General features: G+C 41.7%; 1 protein-coding gene across 2 annotated transcripts in view; it reads right to left on the bottom strand.

The window, feature by feature from the left end:
• Nucleotides 1-21,446, bottom strand: part of LOC128657200 (oocyte zinc finger protein XlCOF6.1-like) — a 75,023-nt gene that overhangs the window by 33,129 nt on the left and 20,448 nt on the right. For both annotated transcript variants that reach the window (XM_053711454.1, XM_053711455.1), the window contains exons 2-3: nt 6,200-6,307; nt 4,289-4,393 (exon numbers count right to left, since the gene is read on the bottom strand). In XM_053711454.1, the coding sequence (XP_053567429.1) occupies nt 4,289-4,393; nt 6,200-6,307 (213 nt within the window). The remainder of the gene's footprint in view (nt 1-4,288; nt 4,394-6,199; nt 6,308-21,446) is intronic.

Here is a 21,446-nt window from a genome sequence, read left to right as displayed (position 1 = left end):
TGAGACATTACCAGATGGTACGAGCACTTTAGGCTCTCAGAGCAAGGATCTCTGATGAAGCGCATGTGCCCATGCGCGAAACGCGTTAGTTAGGAGCTTACCCTGTGTCTTATGGAAGCCTGCTCCTAATAAACTCTGTTAACTTACTTCAAGACTCAGCTTTCCTTTTTCCTCGTTTTCTCAGAGCAAGTGCTGTGTTTAAAATGCTGGTGCACGGTGCATACTTAAATACACTTTTGAAACAGCTATAGCTTTTATTAGAAGCATTTTTGCTATTACATGTATATGACAACAATGCTTCTACTCAAAACTGAAATATATTCACGTGGATTACTATTCTGGCTGGAATGTCCCTTTAAGGACTTGATATAAATATGTGTGCACAGAAAGCATGTTATTCTTTACAAAGTGTGTTTTTTTAGGAACAAAACACACTGGATTGCATTTTGATATTATATGTCAGCTGACCTGATACAGCCTGGTAACCATTAATGGCATTGCATTACACTAATTTATGAGGTAACGGCCAGGCAGTGGTAAGTACTACAAGTTAGCTGCACTTTTAGAAATCAAGTTTAGAGCAGTGGAAACGATTAACACAGGGGACTGGCTGCATTTACTTTGTGTTATCAATGTCTTGGTTACAAATGAAATTGTTAAGCCAATGAGAGCTTTTTTTATTTGCGCTTGTCTGGTTGGCACTCTAATGTTTATACGGCTGCTTATAACAAGTATAATTTTTTCGGACATTTAACCTTTCTCATACATTTGTGTGCAATGTGTAGTAACATTTATAAAAATGATATTTAAAAAAATTGTATTCAAAAGTTTTAAAAGGGCTCAAAGCTATGAGATCTCAAGTGTTATTAAAAAAGGCATACAAAGGGCTTTAACATAAAAAATATGTACATGTAGCAGGTACAAGCTGTAAAATAACCCTATTACTGACGGTAATATCCACTATCAAATGAAATAAATTATGTATGTTTGCTTTAAAATCCCACTCTCTCTCTATGCTTAATATAATTATTTAATGTTAAAGGGCCACTAAACCCAAAATCTTTCTTTCATGATTCAGATAGAGAATAGAAATTTAAACAACATTACAATTTACTTCCATTATTTATTTTGCTTCATTTTTTAAATATCCTTAGTTGAAGAAAAAGCAATGTACATGGTGAGCCAATAACACAAGGCTTCTATGTGCAGCAACCAATCAGCAGCTAGTGAGCATATCTAGATATGCTTTTCATCAAAGAATATCAAGAGAATAAAACAAATTAGATAATATAAGTAAATTAGAAAGATGTTTAAAATTGCATTCTCTTTCTAAATCATAAAAGAAAAAATGTGGGTGGCATGTCCCTTTAAGTAAGACTAACTTGTACACAGTTCGAATTTTTTGTTTTAAATTTTCTGTTTATGATTTTGTGTGAGCATTTGTGACATATGAGCAATCCGAAATAGGATTGCAATCCTATTTACAGACGATATAAAGCTGGTCTGCATAGTCAATTCAGTATGACCATTGAGAAAGTCCTAGACTAGTGAGCAAGATGAAACGCGCGTAGCACTGTAAGTCACGCCCCTGTTTAGAAGGTGGCGTTTTACGCCTACATGTAGACGGTAATAGAGCCTGCTAACTTTTGACACCCTGATTGAAGTACAACAAGTGTCCATTCTCAGCATTGAAGTGCCTTTGCAGCAAACGGTGAGCTTTGTAACAAGCCGTATGAGCGGAGAACCTTTCAAGTACATAACTGTGTGAATCCGGTGAGTGTTAAGACGGTGGGGCAGCACTGGGAGGACCGTGGAACTGAATACAACGATTATATGGTCCGGTGAGCTGTGGGCTTTGTATGCCTTTTTGAAACCCGGTCTTGAATGTGCACTCTAGGAGGAATTTCACTGTCTTGCTTCTATTACTGCGCTTTACTAACACCTGACACAAGATTGTTATATGTATTCACGCTCGGGTATGTTTGCCTAAACACAAGGATTACACTGCATAACTAACCAACTTTTGCTTTCCTTGGCTTGACCAACGACCTGCCTCGTTTATCTATTTGAAATTTGCTGGACACAAATTTACTTCTTTACACTTTTTGTGGACAATATAACCACTGTGTCAAATATATGTGGTATACTTCTGGACTTTTACACCAGTAACCTCTAATAAAGGCTCAATATCGGTCTACTATTTAGGATTGCTCACATTCACCTAGATTACGAGTTTTGCGTTGCGGCTCGTAATGCTGAAAATATGGCATTTTCAGCGTTAAAACAGCACTGCAGCTATTACAAGTCTTGTCGGTATAGGTGTAGCGCACACTCTTTATTGTGCAGTCAGTGTCTGTATTTCTGCTGTGAGAATTTGTTTTGTTTCGAGTATGTAGTCCAGATATGCTCACTACCCAGTCTTGCTGTGAGAAGCTGAAGAGATTTCTCCACTCGTCTTGCGGTATCGTTATACAGCCTGTCCCAGTCTCATAAATCCTACACGATGTCTGCAGGAATTTTTAAAGCTGATTTATTTTCATTGTTTAGCAGTTAATACAGGGCAGCCACCGCATCTCAGCAGGTTTCAAATATAGCGTGGGCTCAGGTCATCAGGCACAGCTTGTTACAATAGCTTCAGGAGAGGGCGGCACATTCACAATGCACTGAAGGGAGTGACAGTAGACTGGCCGTACAGCCAGAAAATATTGTAAGGGGCTTAGGCAATGTACTCTGTAAGCAGACATTTCAAAGTAATATATATATATATATATATACACACACACACACAGAGCGCAAATTAACACAGACTGTTCAGCACTATTAAACTTAACTATTCCTGCTGTTGTGTTTAAAAATGTAACACTTTTTGGGTAAACTGTCCCTTTAACAAGAATCTGCAGCCAGGCAAACTCTGTTAAAACTCATTAAAAGAAGGCACTCCTCTGATGGATGCGAACACATTAATTTAATTGGTTCTATTTCATCCATTCAGGAGTCAAGTCACTAACCAATCAGGAACTATTGCAGCAGGCTTTCTGCTATTGGCTGGATTACCATCAGGCTGCTAAGTGGTCACAATTCCACAATTCTACCTTTCCTGACTATCAACTGATCAGCTCTAACTAAGGATAGTTTTATGGCACCTAGAGTGTTATAAGAACTGCTATTTATACCCCTGTATTTCGCACAATAAAACAGACTTCCCAGGATACAAGTCTTGGCTGTGTGACTGGGATGAATGGGCTTTTATCACTTTGTCTGCCTAAGCTACTTTCACTGAAAGGGACAGTGTACTGCATTGTTCCTCCTCTTTAATGTGTTCCCTTTGATCAATTTTACCTGCTGGAGTGTATTAAATTGTTTGCAAATAGCTAAATTACCTTTATTTTGTCATTTAAAAAAACCTACCTTTTGACTGTTGAAACCTTCACCTATATTAAAATTTTAATTTTCAATTGACTTGCGTATTGGTCTCTATATATAGAGATAAGAAAAGGAGGCCTTTGTGTATATTTAAAGATAAGATTAAAAGGTTGGTACTTCCTGTATGCTCAGCCCATTTTAATGGGTATGTTCTCAAGAATACATTGTGGCTTTGTAAGAAACCCCCCCCAGCTCTCTCACATACAAAAATAAACCTAATGAAGGACAAAAATACACCTAATGAAGAATATTTAATTATCTACAGATCACCTGCAACCGGCGTAAGATGTGACAAAATGTGCACTTCTTTAACCAGTGTACCCCAGACAATATAATATGTACACACTCACCTGTAACCGGAGTAAACCTCACACACACACACAACTAATGTGCACACTCATCTGTAACCCACGTCCCTCAGGCACAATATAAGTGCACAAACACCTGTAACCCCCGTACCTCAGGCACAATATACTTGCACACCCAACTGTTACCTGCATCTTTCTGACACAACATACGTGCACTCACCTTTAACCTGCATCCCTAAGAGGCAACATACATAAAAACTCTCCTGTAACCAGCATGTAACATATGTGCACATTCAGTTGTAATTCACATCCCTTACACACAATATACGTGCACACTCACCTGTAACCCAAGTCTCTCAGATACAACATACGTGCACACTCACCTGTAACCCAAGTCTCTCAGATACAACATACGTGCACACTAACCTGTAACCCAAGTCTCTCAGATACAACATACCTGCACACTCAGCTGTAACCCACATTCCTTAGACACAACATACGTATACACATTAACCTGTATCCCAAGTCCCTCACACACAACACATGTGCACACTCACCCGGGCAGATACTGTCACTGGTTTCCTTATCTGGTGCTTCCAACTGATGCCTTAAACAAAGATCTTCTGTTATCTCCACTTTCACTATATCAGTGTTATCTTCATCTGTACAAATAAAGCAGATTCAGTTTCTTTAATGTTACCATAAGTGTTTCCCAGACAGCAATAAATACACACATTTGTCCTTTTTCTCAGTTTTTTACTTTTCAGCTTAAGGTCTTTATTATGGGCTGTGATCCTCTATAGCAGTGCTTTCCAAACTGTGTGTCGGGACACACTAGTGTGTCGGCAGCAGTGTGTAGGTGTGTCCCTGCTTCAGCACAAATTTTTTTAAATTTATTTTTTTTGGTTTCTGACTTTCCGCCTGCCTGCTACGCATATCACATGGTTGACACGTGATTGATACCTTGTGGGTCACAGATCATCTTAACCAATTGGCGCAGCTCAGTGGGAACTGAAACTATTCCCATTGGCGGCTTTGGCGGCACATTGGCTCCTGACTGCATGTGTAGTCTCCTTAATTGGCTCGTGACTGCATGTATAGTCATTGTATAGTCATTGAGTGGGACAGCAGTGTGTTTGCAGCGCGGGCAGTAGTCAATCGGACTCACCGAGCTCAGAGGGCGGCAGCTTAAATGCTGAGCTGAAGTCAGAAGTCAGTGGGGGTTTATTGCAGCTAGCTCCCAGTAGTGTATTGCTGCTCTACCTCTTGATATATGGATAGGAAGTGGAAACTTAAAAATGCTTGATGATGAAATGTGGGTATCTTTATCTAATATTCCACCAAATATTCCGAAACTGTGTTCATCCCATCATCCTCATACATCACATTAAAATAGTAAGTAGCTATTGGTGTTATTAAACTTTTTTTAATTCTTGCACATACATACTGTTACTTGTAAATTTCATTATTATATAATTTATGTATGTGTCCGTATCTCTTAAAACAAGTTAGTTTAATCTCCTTTTTGCTAGTACAACTGAATTAATTACTGTGTCGCAAAATGATGTAGGTCTAAAAAGTGTGTCACCAACATGAAAAGTTTGGAAAGCTCTGCTCTATAGTTTAGTATAAAGCTACAACATGAACTAAACGTTGTTATCTGTGCTTATAAACCACAGTAAACTACAAGGGATAGCAGTAAGTAACTATGTGCACAGCCCCGATGTTCTAAAATAAGTTGTCTACAAAAGGGATCTGTCCACCACATCACTTCCGGTGACGTGAATCAGCTGCTGGAGGTTTGTGGCGCTCACTGCGCATGCGCTAGAGGCCCAACCTCCTTGAAACAGCTGATTTACACGGGTCGAGGAAATATATGGCACCACATTCCTGAGCGCACTTTACTGGTTGCAAAATCGGAAAACAAGCTGTCTGTCATCTGATTTTGTAACCAGAAAGTGCGCCAGACGGGGGGAATATTTGAAACAAGTTATCTCTTTTTGTAAGTCTCAGTCATCCTCTGTCAACCATCTTTTCTTATTCACAAAAGTAGATAACTTGTTTCAAATACTCCCCCCTCAGATTGTTACACAGTGAAGGGACTGGCTGAATTTGTTGACTGAGTATAAGGGGTTAATAGCTGTGCAAGTCTTGCAGCCGTTGTGTGGTGGTGTACAGATTCTGCGACCTGTCTGGCGCACTTTCTGGTTACAAAATCCAATGACAGACAGCTTGTTCCGTCTGATTTTGCAACCACTAACGTGCGCTCAGGAATGTGGTGCCATATATTTCCTTGACCCGTGTAAATCAGCTGTTTTAAGGAGGTTGGGCCTCTAGCGCATGCGCAGTGAGCGCCACAAACCTCAAGCAGCTGATTCATGGCACCGGAAGTGACGTGGTAGACACATTCCTACGCGGTAGACAACTTATTTTAGAACACCGGCAGATTCTCATGTATTACTATTTACCGGCAGGGAGGGACCAATGTATTTCAGTCTGATGACTATTCATGTCATCTGTCTCATCCTCTTCCTTCACATTTAATAGCCCAGTGCCTGGGTTTTCCTCTAGACGCCCTGTAATTACAGCAGGAAATTACATGATAGTATACCGTACAGGGTATAAAATAGATTTTTATAAAAGTTTTAAGAAAACCCACCATTCTCCCCTTACTTTTCTCTTGTTTTGCACTAAATGATCTAGATAATAGTATCACATTTTTATATTAATTGAACATTTTGTATTAATTACACTTATAGTAATCAGTAATATTAATTAACTTTTATATTTGGAAAGAAAACTAATTAACACAAAGTATTAAGTGTAGTAGCACAACTAAAAATAAATATATAAATATTAATCTACCTTAAGGGTTAATAGGTCTATATGAAGCAACAGCTTTGAATATTGTATTCATTTTGTATGTATCCATTTCCTTGATCCACCATAACTAAGAAGAGTGAGGCAGATGTCAGTGTGCATTAAACCGGGGAGGCTGATTAGCTAATAACACTGCATGAAAGTTAGTCAAAATTAGTAGCATTCAAAAATTGGAAAGGCCAGTCCAGATCTATACATAACTGGCAAATAGGAAGCAGCGTGCTGTGTGCAATAGGAATGTTGGAAAGACAAGCGGTATACTAGTGACAGGAAGTACCGGCTAGACACCATCACAATATTAGCAGCACCTCCAGCGCCGCACATACGTCTGCCCCCAGCTACACACTGAAGAGCTGCACCATATTGTATATAATAAGTTTATGTAACCAGCGGTAACAGAATATTAGATGCCTCAGTGCTGCACACAGTGACATTGTCTGTAGACGCACACAGCCAGGGTAAAAACAAACTATCACCTAGATTACGAGTCTTGCGTTACGGTTAAAAAGCAGCGTTAAGAGGTCCTAACGCTGCTTTTTTCCTAACGCTGGTATTACGAGTCTTGAAATGACAGGCTCACCGCTCCCTTTTTTGGCCAGACTCGTTAATACCGCAAATCCACTTATGTCAATTGCGTATCCTATATGGGATTTGCCTAACGCCGGTATTACAAGTCTGCTAAAAAGTGAGCGGTACAGCCTCTCCTGTCAAGACTGGTACCGCATTTAAAAGTCAGTAGTTAAGAGTTTTATGGGCTAACGCCGTAACATAAAACTCTTAACTAAAGTGATAAAAAGTACACTAACACCCATAAACTACCTATTAACCCCTAAACCGAGCCCCCCCCCCCCGCCACATCGCAAACACTTAAAAAAAATTTTTTAACCCCTAATCTGCCGAACCGGACATCACCGCTACTATAAAATGTTTATTAACCCCTAAACCGCCGCCATCCCGCATCGCAAACACTAGTTACATTTTATTAACCCCTAATCTGCCGTCCCTAATATCGCCGACACCTACCTACATTTATTAACCCCTAATCTGCCGCCCCCAACGTCGCTGCAACTATATTAAATGTATTAACCCCTAAATCTAAGTCTAACCCTAACACCCCCCCTAACTTAAATAAAATTACTATCATTCACTAAATTATTCCTATTTAAAACTAAATACTTACCTATAAAATAAACCCTAAGATAGCTACAATATAACTAATAGTTACATTGTAGCTATCTTAGGTTTTTTTTTTATTTCACAGGCAACTTTGTATTTATTTTAACTAGGTACAATAGTTATTAAATAGTTATTAACTATTTAATAGCTACCTAGTAAAAATAAATTCAAATTTACCTGTAAAATAAATTCTAACCTAAGTTACAATTACACCTAACACTACACTATAATTAAATTAATTACCTAAACTAAATACAATTAAATACAATTGAAAAAAATTAACTAAAGTACGAAACCCCCCCCACTAAATTACAGAAAATAATAAAATAATTACAAGTTTTTAAAACTAATTACACCTAATCTAATCCCCCTAATAAAATAAAAAAGCCCCCCAAAATAATAAAAAGCCCTACCCTATACTAAATTACAAATAACCCTTAAAAGGGCCTTTTGCAGGGCATTGCCCCAAAGTAATCAGCTCTATTACCTGTAAAAAAACATACAATACCCCCCCAACATTAAAACCCACCACCCACACACCCAACCTAACACTAACCCCTTGAAGATCACCCTACCTTGAGAAGTCTTCACCCAGCCGGGCCGAACTCCTCAATGAAGCCGGGCGAAGTGGTCCTCCAGATGGGCAGAAGTCTTCATCGAAGCCGGCCAGAAGAAGTCCTCCAGACGGGCAGAAGTCTTCATCCAGGCGGCATCTTCTATCTTCATCCATCCTGTGCGGAGCGGGTCCATCTTCAAGACATCCGACGCGGAGCATCCTCTTCTGGCGACGTCTTCAAACAGAATGAATGATCCTTTAAATGACGTCATCCAAGATGGTGTCCTTTGAATTCCGATTGGCTGATAGAATTCTATCAGCCAATCAGAATTAAGGAAGAAAAAATCCTATTGGCTGATCCAATCATTTATTTTATTATTTTCTGTAATTTAGTGTTTTTTTTTCGTACTTTAGTTAATTTTTTTCAATTGTATTTAGTTTAGGTAATTTATTTAATTATAGTGTAGTGTTAGGTGTAATTGTAACTTAGGTTAGGATTTATTTTACAGGTAATTTAAATTTATTTTAACTAGGTAGCTATTAAATAGTTAATAACTATTTGATAACTATTCTACCTAGTTAAAATAAATACAAAGTTGCCTGTAAAATAAAAATAAATCCTAAGCTAGCTACAATGTAACTCCTATATTTAGAGTTCTGCGTTATGGTTAAAAAGCAGCGTTAAGGGGTCCTAACGCTGCTTTTTAACGCCCACTGGTATTTAGAGTCAGGCAGGAAAGGGTCTACCGCTCACTTTCTTTCCGCGACTCCAGGCTACCGCAGATCCCCTTACGTCAATTGCATATCCTATCTTTTCTATGGGATTTGCCTAACGCTGGTATTACGAGTCTTGGAAGAAGTGAGCGGTAGAGCCTCTACCGACAAGACTCCAACCGCAAAATCTGTAGTTAAGAGTTTTATGGGCTAACGCGGGAACATAAAGCTCTTAACTACTGTGCTATAAAGTACACTAACACCCATAAACTACCTATGAACCCCTAAACCGAGGACCCCCCACATCGCAAACCCTATAATAATTTTTTTTAACCCCCTAATCTGCCGCTCCGGACACCGCCGCCACCTATATTATCCCTATGAACCCCTAATCTGCTGCCCCTAACATCGCCGACACCTATATTTATTAACTCCTAATCTGTTCCCCCCAACGTCGCCGTCACCTAACTACACTTATTAACCCCTAATCTCCCGCCCCCAACGTCGCCGCTACTATAATAAAGTTATTAACCCCTAAACCTAAGTCTAACCCTAACACCCCCCTAACTTAAATATAATAACCGATCAGCCAATAGGATTGAACTTCAATCTGATTGGCTGACTGAATCAGCCAATCAGAATTTTCCTACCTTAATTCCGATTGGCTGATAGAATCCTATCAGCCAATCGGAATTCAAGGGACGCCATCTTGGATTACGTCATTTAAAGGAACCGTCATTCGTCGTTCAGTCGTCGGCCAGGATGGATGTTCCGCGTTGGAGGTCTTCAGGATGCTGCCGCTCCGCTCCGGATGGATGAAGATAGAAGATGCCGCTTGGATGAACACTTCAATTGGATGGAAGACCTCTTCTGCCCCGCTTGGATGAAGAATTCGGCTCAGCTGGGTGAAGACGACTCAAGGTAGGGAGATCTTCAGGGGGTTAGTGTTAGGTTTTTTTAAGGGGGGTTTGGGTGGGTTAGAGTAGGGGTATGTAGGTGGTGGGTTTTAATGTTGGGGGGGTTGTATTTTTTTTTACATGTTAAAGAGCTGATTACTTTGGGGCAATGCCCCGCAAAAAGCCCCTTTAAGGGCTGGTAAAAGAGCTGATCACTTTGTAATTTAGAATAGGGTAGGGCATTTTATTATTTTGGGGGGCTTTTTTATTTTATTAGGGGTCTTAGATTAGGTGTAATTAGTTTAAACTTCTTGTATTTTTTTTGTATTATAGATTAGTTTATTTAATTGTATTTTAGTTTAGATAATTGTAGGTAATTTATTTAATTAGTTTAATCATAGTGTAGTGTTAGGTGTATTTGTAACTTAGGTTAGGATTTATTTTACAGGTAATTTTGTAATTATTTTAACTAGGTAGCTATTAAATAGTTATTTATTTATTTAATTATAGTAAATTTATTTAGATTAATTTAAATTATATTTAAATTAGGGGGTGTTAGGGTTATACTTAGGTTTAGGGGTTAATAACTTTATTATAGTAGCGGCGACGTTGGGGGCGGGAGATTTGGGGTTAATAATTGTAGGTAGGTGGCGGCGATGTTAGGGAGGGCAGATTAGGGGTTAATACAATTTATTATAGTGTTTGCGAGGCGGGAGTGCGGCGGTTTAGGGGTTAATACATTTATTATAGTGGCGGCGAGGTCTGGTCGGCAGATTAGGGGCTAATAAGTGTAGGTAGGTGGCGGCGACGTTGGGGGGGGGGACAGATTAGGGGTTAATAAATATAATATAGGTGTCGGCGATGTTAGGGGCAGCAGATTAGGGGTTCATAGCTATAATGTAGGTGGCGGCGGTGTCCGGAGCGGAAGATTAGGGGTTAATAATATAATGCAGGTGTAAGCGATAGCGGGGGCGGCAGATTAGGGGTTAATAAGTGTAAGGTTAGGGGTGTTTAGACTCGGGGTTCATGTTAGGGTGTTAGGTGTAGACTTAGAGAGTGTTTCCCCATAGGAAACAATGGGGCTGCGTTAGGAGCTGAACGCTGCTTTTTTGCAGGTGTTAGGTTTTTTTTCAGCCACCTCAGCCCCGTTGTTTCCTATAAGGATATTGTGCACGAGCACGTTTTTCCAGCTTTCCGCTACCATAAGCAGCGCTGGTATTGAGGGTTGAAGTGGAGCTAAATTATGCTCAACGCTCCCTTTTCTGAGGCTAACGCAGCCATTCAGACAACTCGTAATACCAGCGTTGTCTTAAGGGTGCGCTGGAAAAAAAAGCCTCGTTAGCACCGCGGGTCTTTACTGACAAAACTCTAAATCTAGGCGTAACTATTAGTTATATTGTAGCTATCTTAGGGTTTATTTTATAGGTAAGTACTTAGTTTTAAATAGGAATAATTTAGTGAATGATAGTAATTTTATTTCTATTTATTTAAATTATATTTAAGTTAGGGGGGTTAGACTTAGGGGTTAATATGTTTATTATAGTGGCGGCGACGTTGTGGATGGCAGATTAGGGGCTAATAAATGTAGTTAGGTTGCGGAGACATTGGGGGTGGCAGATTAGGGGTTAATAAATATAATGTAAATGTCGGCGATGTTGGGGGCAGCAGATTAGGGGTTCATAACTATAATGTAGGTGGCGGCGGTGTCCGGAGCGGCAGATAAGGGGTTAATAATATAATGTAGGTGTCGGCTATGTCGGGGGCGGCAGATTAGGGGTTAATAAGTGTAAGGTTAGGGGTGTTTAGACTCTGGGTTCATGTTAGGGTGTTAGGTGTAGACATAAAAAGTATTTCCCCATAGGAATCAATTGGGCTGTGTTAGGAGCTTTACACTGCTGTTTTGCAGGTGTTAGGGTTTTTTTCAGCCGGCTCTCCCCCATTGATTCTTATGGGGAAATCGTGCACGAGCACGTTCAGCCAGCTTACCGCTAACATAAGCAGCGCTGGTATTGAGGTGAGATGTGGAGCTAAATTTTGCTCTACGCTCACTTTTTTGCGGCTAATGCCGGGTTTCTAAAGACCCGTAATACCAGTGTTACTGTAGGTGAGCGGTAAGGAAAAACTGCTCGTTAGCAACACACAGCCTTACAGACAAAACTAGTAATCTAGGCGAATGCTTCTTATGTTATTACATTTACCTTTTTTCTCTTGGTATCCTTTGTTCAAATTTAGCTCCTTTCAATAGTATATCTAGGTATGCTTAGAAGTGTGCATGTGTCTATAAACACTGCTACCTCATATAGAGCATGATCCTGTACCTGCCTCAGTATGCTCTCATTACAAACACTGCTGTCTCATATAGAGCATGATCCTGTACCTACCTCAGTATGCTCTCATTACAAACACTGCTGCCTCATATAGAGCATGCTCCTGTACCTACCTCAGTATGCTCTCATTACAAACACTGCTGCCTCATATAGAGCATGATCCTGCAACTACCTCAGTATGCTCTCATTACAAACACTGCTGTCTCATATAGAGCATGTGCCTGTACCTACCTCAGTATGCTCTCATTACAAACACTACTGCCTCATATAGAGCATGCTCCTGTACCTACCTCAGTATGCTCTCATTACAAACACTGCTGCCATATATAGAGCATGTTCCTGTGCCTACCTCAGTATGCTCTCATTACAAACACTGCTGCCTCATATAGAGCATGATCCTGAGCCTACCTCAGTATGTTCTCATTACAATCACTGCTGTCTCATATAGAGCATGATCCTGTACCTACCTCAGAATGCTCTCATTACAATCACTGCTGCCTCATATAGAGCATGCGCCTGTACCTACCTCAGTATGCTCTCATTACAATCACTGCTGCCTCATATAGACCATGATCCTGTACCTACCTCAGTATGCTCTCATTACAAACACTGCTGCCTCATATAGAGCATGATCCTGTACCTACCTCAGTATGCTCTCATTACAAACACTGCTGCGTCATATAGAGCATGATCCTGTACCTACCTCAGTATGCTCTCATTACAAACACTGCTGCCTCATATAGAGCATGATCCTGTACCTACCTCAGTATGCTCTCATTACAAACACTGCTGCCTCATATAGAGCATGATCCTGTACCTACCTCAGTATGCTCTCATTACAAACACTGCTGCCTCATATAGAGCATGATTCTGTACCTCAGTATGCTCTCATTACAAACACTGCTTCCTCATATAGAGCATGATCCTGTACCTACCTCAGTATGCTCTCATTACAAACACTGCTGCCTCATATAGAGCATGCGCCTGTACCTACCTCAGTATGCTCTCATTACAAACACTGCTGTCATATATAGAGCATGATCCTGTACCTACCTCAGTATGCTCTCATTACAAACACTACTGCCTCATATAGAGCATGCGCCTGTACCTACCTCAGTATGCTCTCATTACAAACACTGCTGTCTCATATAGAGCATGATCCTGTACCTACCTCAGTATGCTCTCATTACAATCACTGCTGCTTCATATAGAGCATGATCCTGTACCTACCTCAGTATGCTTTCATTACAAACACTGCTGCCTCATATAGAGCATGCGCCTGTACCAACCTCAGTATGCTCTCATTACAAACACTGCTGACTCATATAGAGCAAGATCCTGTACCTACCTCAGTATGCTCTCATTACAAACACTGCTGCCTCATATAGAGCATGATCCAGTACCTACCTCAGTATGCTCTCATTACAAACACTGCTGCCTCATATAGAGCATGCGCCTGTACCTACCTCAGTATGCTCTCATTACAAACATTGCTGCCTCATATAGAGCATGCGCCTGTACCTACCTCAGTATGCTCTCATGACAAACACTGTTGCCTCATATAGAGCATGATCCTGTACCTACCTCAGTATGCTCTCATTACAAACACTGCTGCCTCAAATAGAGCATGCTCCTGTACCTACCTCAGTATGCTCTCATTACAAGAACTGCTGCCTCATATAGAGCATGATCCTGTACCTACCTCAGTATGCTCTCATTACAAACACTGCTGCCTCATATAGAGCATGCGTCTGTACCTACCTCAGTATGCTCTCATTACAAACACTGCTACCTCATATAGAGCATGCGCCTGTACCTACCTCAGTATGCTCTCATTACAAACACTGCTGTCATAGAGCATGATCCTGTACCTACCTCAGTATGCTCTCATTACAAACACTGCTGCCTCATATAAAGCATGCGCCTGTACCTACCTCATTATGCTCTCATTACAAACACTACGGCCTCATATAGAGCATGATCCTGTACCTACCTCAGTATGCTCTCATTACAAACACTGCTGCCTCATATAGAGCATGATCCTGTACCTACCTCAGTATGCTCTCATTACAAACACTGCTGCCTCATATAGAGCATGCGCCTGTACCTACCTCAGTATGCTCTCATTACAAACACTACTGCCTCATATAGAGCATGATCCTGTACCTACCTCAGTATGCTCTCATTACAAACACTACTGTCTCATATAGAGCATGATCCTGTACCTACCTCAGTATGCTCTCATTACAAACACCGCTGCCTCATATAGAGCATGATCCTGTACCTACCTCAGTATGCTCTCATTACAATCACTGCTGCCTCATATAGAGCATGATCCTGTACCTACCTCAGTATGCTCTCATTACAAACACTGCTGCCTCATATAGAGCATGATCCTGTACCTACCTCAGTATGCTCTCATTACAAACACTGCTGCCTCATATAGAGCATGCACCTGTACCTACCTCAGTATGCTCTCATTACAAACACTGCTGCCTCATATAGAGCATGATCATGTACCTACCTCAGTATGCTCTCATTACAAACACTGCTGCCTCATATAGAGCATGATCCTGTACCTACCTCAGTATGCTCTCATTACAAACACTGCTGCCTCATATAGAGCATGCTCCTGTACCTACCTCAGTATGCTCTCATTACAAACACTGCTGCCTCATATAGAGCATGATCCTGTACCTACCTCAGTATGCTCTCATTACAAACACTGCTGCCTCATATAGAGCATGCTCCTGTACCTACCTCAGTATGCTCTCATTACAAACACTGCTGCCTCATATAGAGCATGCTTCCATACCTACCTCAGTATGCTCTCATTACAAACACTGCTGTCTCATATAGAGCATGTGCCTGTACCTACCTCAGTATGCTCTCATTACAAACACTACTGCCTCATATAGAGCATGCTCCTGTACCTACCTCAGTATGCTCTCATTACAAACACTGCTGCCATATATAGAGCATGTTCCTGTGCCTACCTCAGTATGCTCTCATTACAAACACTGCTGCCTCATATAGAGCATGATCCTGAGCCTACCTCAGTATGTTCTCATTACAATCACTGCTGTCTCATATAGAGCATGATCCTGTACCTACCTCAGAATGCTCTCATTACAAACACTGCTGCCTCATATAGAGCATGCGCCTGTACCTACCTCAGTATGCTCTCATTACAAACACTGCTGCCTCATATAGAGCAATGATCCTGTACCTACCTCAGTATGCTCTCATTACAAACACTGCTGCCTCATATAGAGCATGATCCTGTACCTACCTCAGTATGCTCTCATTACAAACACTGCTGCGTCATATAGAGCATGATCCTGTACCTACCTCAGTATGCTCTCATTACAAACACTGCTGCCTCATATAGAGCATGATCCTGTACCTACCTCAGTATGCTCTCATTACAAACACTGCTGCCTCATATAGAGCATGATCCTGTACCTACCTCAGTATGCTCTCATTACAAACACTGCTGCCTCATATAGAGCATGATCTGTACCTCAGTATGCTCTCATTACAAACACTGCTTCCTCATATAGAGCATGATCCTGTACCTACCTCAGTATGCTCTCATTACAAACACTGCTGCCTCATATAGAGCATGCTCCTGTACCTACCTCAGTATGCTCTCATTACAAACACTGCTGCCTCATATAGAGCATGATCCTGTACCTACCTCAGTATGCTCTCATTACAAACACTGCTGCCTCATATAGAGCATGCTCCTGTACCTACCTCAGTATGCTCTCATTACAAACACTGCTGCCTCATATAGAGCATGATCCTGCAACTACCTCAGTATGCTCTCATTACAAACACTGCTGCCTCATATAGAGCATGATCCTGTACCTACCTCAGTATGCTCTCATTACAAACACTGCTGCCTCATATAGAGCATGCTCCTGTACCTACCTCAGTATGCTCTCATTACAAACACTGCTGCCTCATATAGAGCATGATCCTGTACCTACCTCAGTATGCTCTCATTACAAACACTGCTGCCTCATATAGAGCATGCTCCTGTACCTACCTCAGTATGCTCTCATTACAAACACTGCTGCCTCATATAGAGCATGATCCTGCAACTACCTCAGTATGCTCTCATTACAAACACTGCTGTCTCATATAGAGCATGTGCCTGTACCTACCTCAGTATGCTCTCATTACAAACACTACTGCCTCATATAGAGCATGCTCCTGTACCTACCTCAGTATGCTCTCATTACAAACACTGCTGCCATATATAGAGCATGTTCCTGTGCCTACCTCAGTATGCTCTCATTACAAACACTGCTGCCTCATATAGAGCATGATCCTGAGCCTACCTCAGTATGTTCTCATTACAATCACTGCTGTCTCATATAGAGCATGATCCTGTACCTACCTCAGAATGCTCTCATTACAATCACTGCTGCCTCATATAGAGCATGCGCCTGTACCTACCTCAGTATGCTCTCATTACAATCACTGCTGCCTCATATAGAGCATGATCCTGTACCTACCTCAGTATGCTCTCATTACAAACACTGCTGCCTCATATAGAGCATGATCCTGTACCTACCTCAGTATGCTCTCATTACAAACACTGCTGCGTCACATAGAGCATGATCCTGTACCTACCTCAGTATGCTCTCATTACAAACACTGCTGCCTCATATAGAGCATGATCCTGTACCTACCTCAGTATGCTCTCATTACAAACACTGCTGCCTCATATAGAGCATGATCCTGTACCTACCTCAGTATGCTCTCATTACAAACACTGCTGCCTCATATAGAGCATGATTCTGTACCTCAGTATGCTCTCATTACAAACACTGCTGCCTCATATAGAGCATGATCCTGTACCTACCTCAGTATGCTCTCATTACAAACACTGCTGCCTCATATAGAGCATGCGCCTGTACCTACCTCAGTATGCTCTCATTACAAACACTGCTGTCATATATAGAGCATGATCCTGTACCTACCTCAGTATGCTCTCATTACAAACACTACTGCCTCATATAGAGCATGCGCCTGTACCTACCTCAGTATGCTCTCATTACAAACACTGCTGTCTCATATAGAGCATGATCCTGTACCTACCTCAGTATGCTCTCATTACAATCACTGCTGCCTCATATAGAGCATGATCCTGTACCTACCTCAGTATGCTCTCATTACAAACACTGCTGCCTCATATAGAGCATGATCCTGTACCTACCTCAGTATGCTCTCATTACAAACACTGCTGCCTCATATAGAGCATGCAACTGTACCTACCTCAGTATGCTCTCATTACAAACACTGCTGCCTCATATAGAGCATGCGCCTGTACCTACCTCAGTATGCTCTCATTACAAACACTGCTGCCTCATATAGAGCATGCGCCTGTACCTACCTCAGTATGCTCTCATGACAAACACTGCTGCCTCAAATAGAGCATGATCCTGTACCTACCTCAGTATGCTCTCATTACAAACACTGCTGCCTCATATAGAGCATGATCCTGTACCTACCTCAGTATGCTCTCATTACAAACACTGCTGCCTCATATAGAGCATGCGTCTGTACCTACCTCAGTATGCTCTCATTACAAACACTGCTGCCTCATATAGAGCATGCGCCTGTACCTACCTCAGTATGCTCTCATTACAAACACTGCTGCCTCATATAGAGCATGTGCCTGTACCTACCTCAGTATGCTCTCATTACAAACACTGCTGCCTCATATAGAGCATGATCCTGTACCTACCTCAGTATGCTCTCATTACAAACACTGCTGCCTCATATAGAGCATGATCCTGTACCTACCTCAGTATGCTCTCATTACAAACACTGCTGCCTCATATAGAGCATGCGCCTGTACCTACCTCAGTATGCTCTCATTACAAACACTACTGCCTCATATAGAGCATGATCCTGTACCTACCTCAGTATGCTCTCATTACAAACACTGCTGCCTCATATAGAGCATGATCCTGTACCTACCTCAGTATGCTCTCATTACAAACACTACTGTCTCATATAGAGCATGATCCTGTACCTACCTTAGTATGCTCTCATTACAAACACCGCTGCCTCATATAGAGCATGATCCTGTACATACCTCAGTATGCTCTCATTACAATCACTGCTGCCTCATATAGAGCATGATCCTGTACCTACCTCAGTATGCTCTCATTACAAACACTGCTGCCTCATATAGAGCATGCGCCTGTACCTACCTCAGTATGCTCTCATTACAAACACTGCTGCCTCATATAGAGCATTATCCTGTACCTACCTCAGTATGCTCTCATTACAAACACTGCTGCCTCATATAGAGCATGATCCTGTACCTACCTCAGTATGCTCTCATTACAATCACTGCTGCCTCATAAAAAGCATAATCCTGTACCTACTTCAGTATGCTCTCATTACAAACACTGCTGCCTCATATAGAGCATGCGCCTGTACCTACCTCAGTATGCTCTCATTACAAACACTGCTGCCTCATATAGAGCATGATCCTGTACCTACCTCAGTATGCTCTTATTACAAACACTGCTGCCTCATATAGAGCATGGTCCTGAACCTACCTCAGTATGCTCTCATTACAAACACTGCTGCCTCATATAGAGCATGCGCCTGTACCTACCTCAGTATGCTCTCCTTACAAACACTGCTGCCTCATATAGAGCATGCGCCTGTACCTACCTCAGTATGCTCTCATTACAAACACTGCTGCTTCATATAGAGCAAGATCCTGTACCTACCTCAGTATGCTCTCATTACAAACACTGCTGCCTCATATAGAGCATGATCCAGTACCTACCTCAGTATGCTCTCATTACAAACACTGCTGCCTCATATAGAGCATGCGCCTGTACCTACCTCAGTATGCTCTCATTACAAACACTGCTGCCTCATATAGAGCATGCGCCTGTACCTACCTCAGTATGCTCTCATGACAAACACTGCTGCCTCATATAGAGCATGATCCTGTACCTACCTCAGTATGCTCTCATTACAAACACTGCTGCCTCATATAGAGCATGCTCCTGTACCTACCTCAGTATGCTCTCATTACAAGAACTGCTGCCTCATATAGAGCATGATCCTGTACCTACCTCAGTATGCTCTCATTACAAACACTGCTGCCTCATATAGAGCATGCGTCTGTACCTACCTCAGTATGCTCTCATTACAAACACTGCTACCTCATATAGAGCATGCGCCTGTACCTACCTCAGTATGCTCTCATTACAAACACTGCTGCCTCATATAGAGCATGGTGCTGTGCCTACCTCAGTATGCTCTCATTACAAACACTGCTGCCTCATATAGAGCATGATCCTGTACCTACCTCAGTATGCTCTCATTACAAACACTGCTGCCTCATATAGAGCATGCGCCTGTACCTACCTCAGTATGCTCTCATTACAAACACTTCTGCCTCATATAGAGCATGATCCTGTACCTACCTCAGTATGCTCTCATTACAAACACTGCTGCCTCATATAGAGCATGATCCTGTACCTACCTCAGTATGCTCTCATTACATTCACTGCTGCCTCATAAAAAGCATGATCCTGTACCTACTTCAGTATGCTCTCATTACAAACACTGCTGCCTCATATAGAGCATGCGCCTGTACCTACCTCAGTATGCTCTCATTACAAACACTGCTGCCTCATATAGAGCATGATCCTGTACCTACCTCAGTATGCTCTTATTACAAACACTGCTGCCTCATATAGAGCATGGTCCTGAACCTACCTCAGTATACTCTCATTACAAACACTGCTGCCTCATATAGAGCATGCGCCTGTACCTACCTCAGTATGCTCTCATTACAAACACTGCTGCCTCATATAGAGCATGCGCCTGTACCTACCTCAGTATGCTCTCATTACAAACACTGCTGACTCATATAGAGCAAGATCCTGTACCTACCTCAGTATGCTCTCATTACAAACACTGCTGCCTCATATAGAGCATTATCCAGTACCTACCTCAGTATGCTCTCATTACAAACACTGCTGACTCATATAGAGCAAGATCCTGTACCTACCTCAGTATGCTCTCATTACAAACACTGCTGCCTCATATAGAGCATGATCCTGTACCTACCTCAGTATGCTCTCATTACAAACACTGCTGCCTCATATAGAGCATGCGCCTGTACCTACCTCAGTATGCTCTCATTACAAACACTGCTGCCTCATATAGAGCATGATCCTGTACCTACCTCAGTATGCTCTCATTACAAACACTGCTGACTCATATAGAGCATGCTCCTGTACCTACCTCAGTATGCTCTCATTACAAGAACTGCTGCCTCATATAGAGCATGATCCTGTACCTACCTCAGTATGCTCTCATTACAAACACTGCTGCCTCATATAGAGCATGCGTCTGTACCTACCTCAGTATGCTCTCATTACAAACACTGCTGCCTCATATAGAGCATGCGCCTGTACCTACCTCAGTATGCTCTCATTACAAACACTGCTGCCTCATATAGAGCACGGTGCTGTGCCTACCTCAGTATGCTCTCATTACAAACACTGCTGCCTCATATAGAGCATGATCCTGTACCTACCTCAGTATGCTCTCATTACAAACACTGCTGTCATAGAGCATGATCCTGTACCTACCTCAGTATGCTCTCATTACAAACACTGCTGCCTCATATAGAGCATGCGCCTGTACCTACCTCATTATGCTCTCATTACAAACACTGCTGCCTCATATAGAGCATGCACCTGTACCTACCTCAGTATGCTCTCATTACAAACACTGCTGCCTCATATAGAGCATGATCATGTACCTACCTCAGTATGGTCTCATTACAAACACTGCTGCCTCATATAGAGCATGATCCTGTACCTACCTCAGTATGCTCTCATTACAAACACTGCTGCCTCATATAGAGCATGATCATGTACCTACCTCAGTATGCTCTCATTACAAACACTGCTGCCTCATATAGAGCATGATCCTGTACCTACCTCAGTATGCTCTCATTACAAACACTGCTGCCTCATATAGGGCATAATCCTGTACCTACCTCAGTATGCTCTCATTACAAACACTGCTGCCTCATATAGAGCATGATCCTGTACCTACCTCAGTATGCTCTCATTACAAACACTGCTGCCTCATATAGAGCATG

The sequence above is a fragment of the Bombina bombina genome, chromosome 4, assembly GCF_027579735.1.
Source record: "Bombina bombina isolate aBomBom1 chromosome 4, aBomBom1.pri, whole genome shotgun sequence".
Classification (NCBI taxonomy): Eukaryota; Metazoa; Chordata; class Amphibia; order Anura; family Bombinatoridae; genus Bombina; species Bombina bombina.
This window is presented reverse-complemented; position numbering and strand designations above follow the sequence as displayed.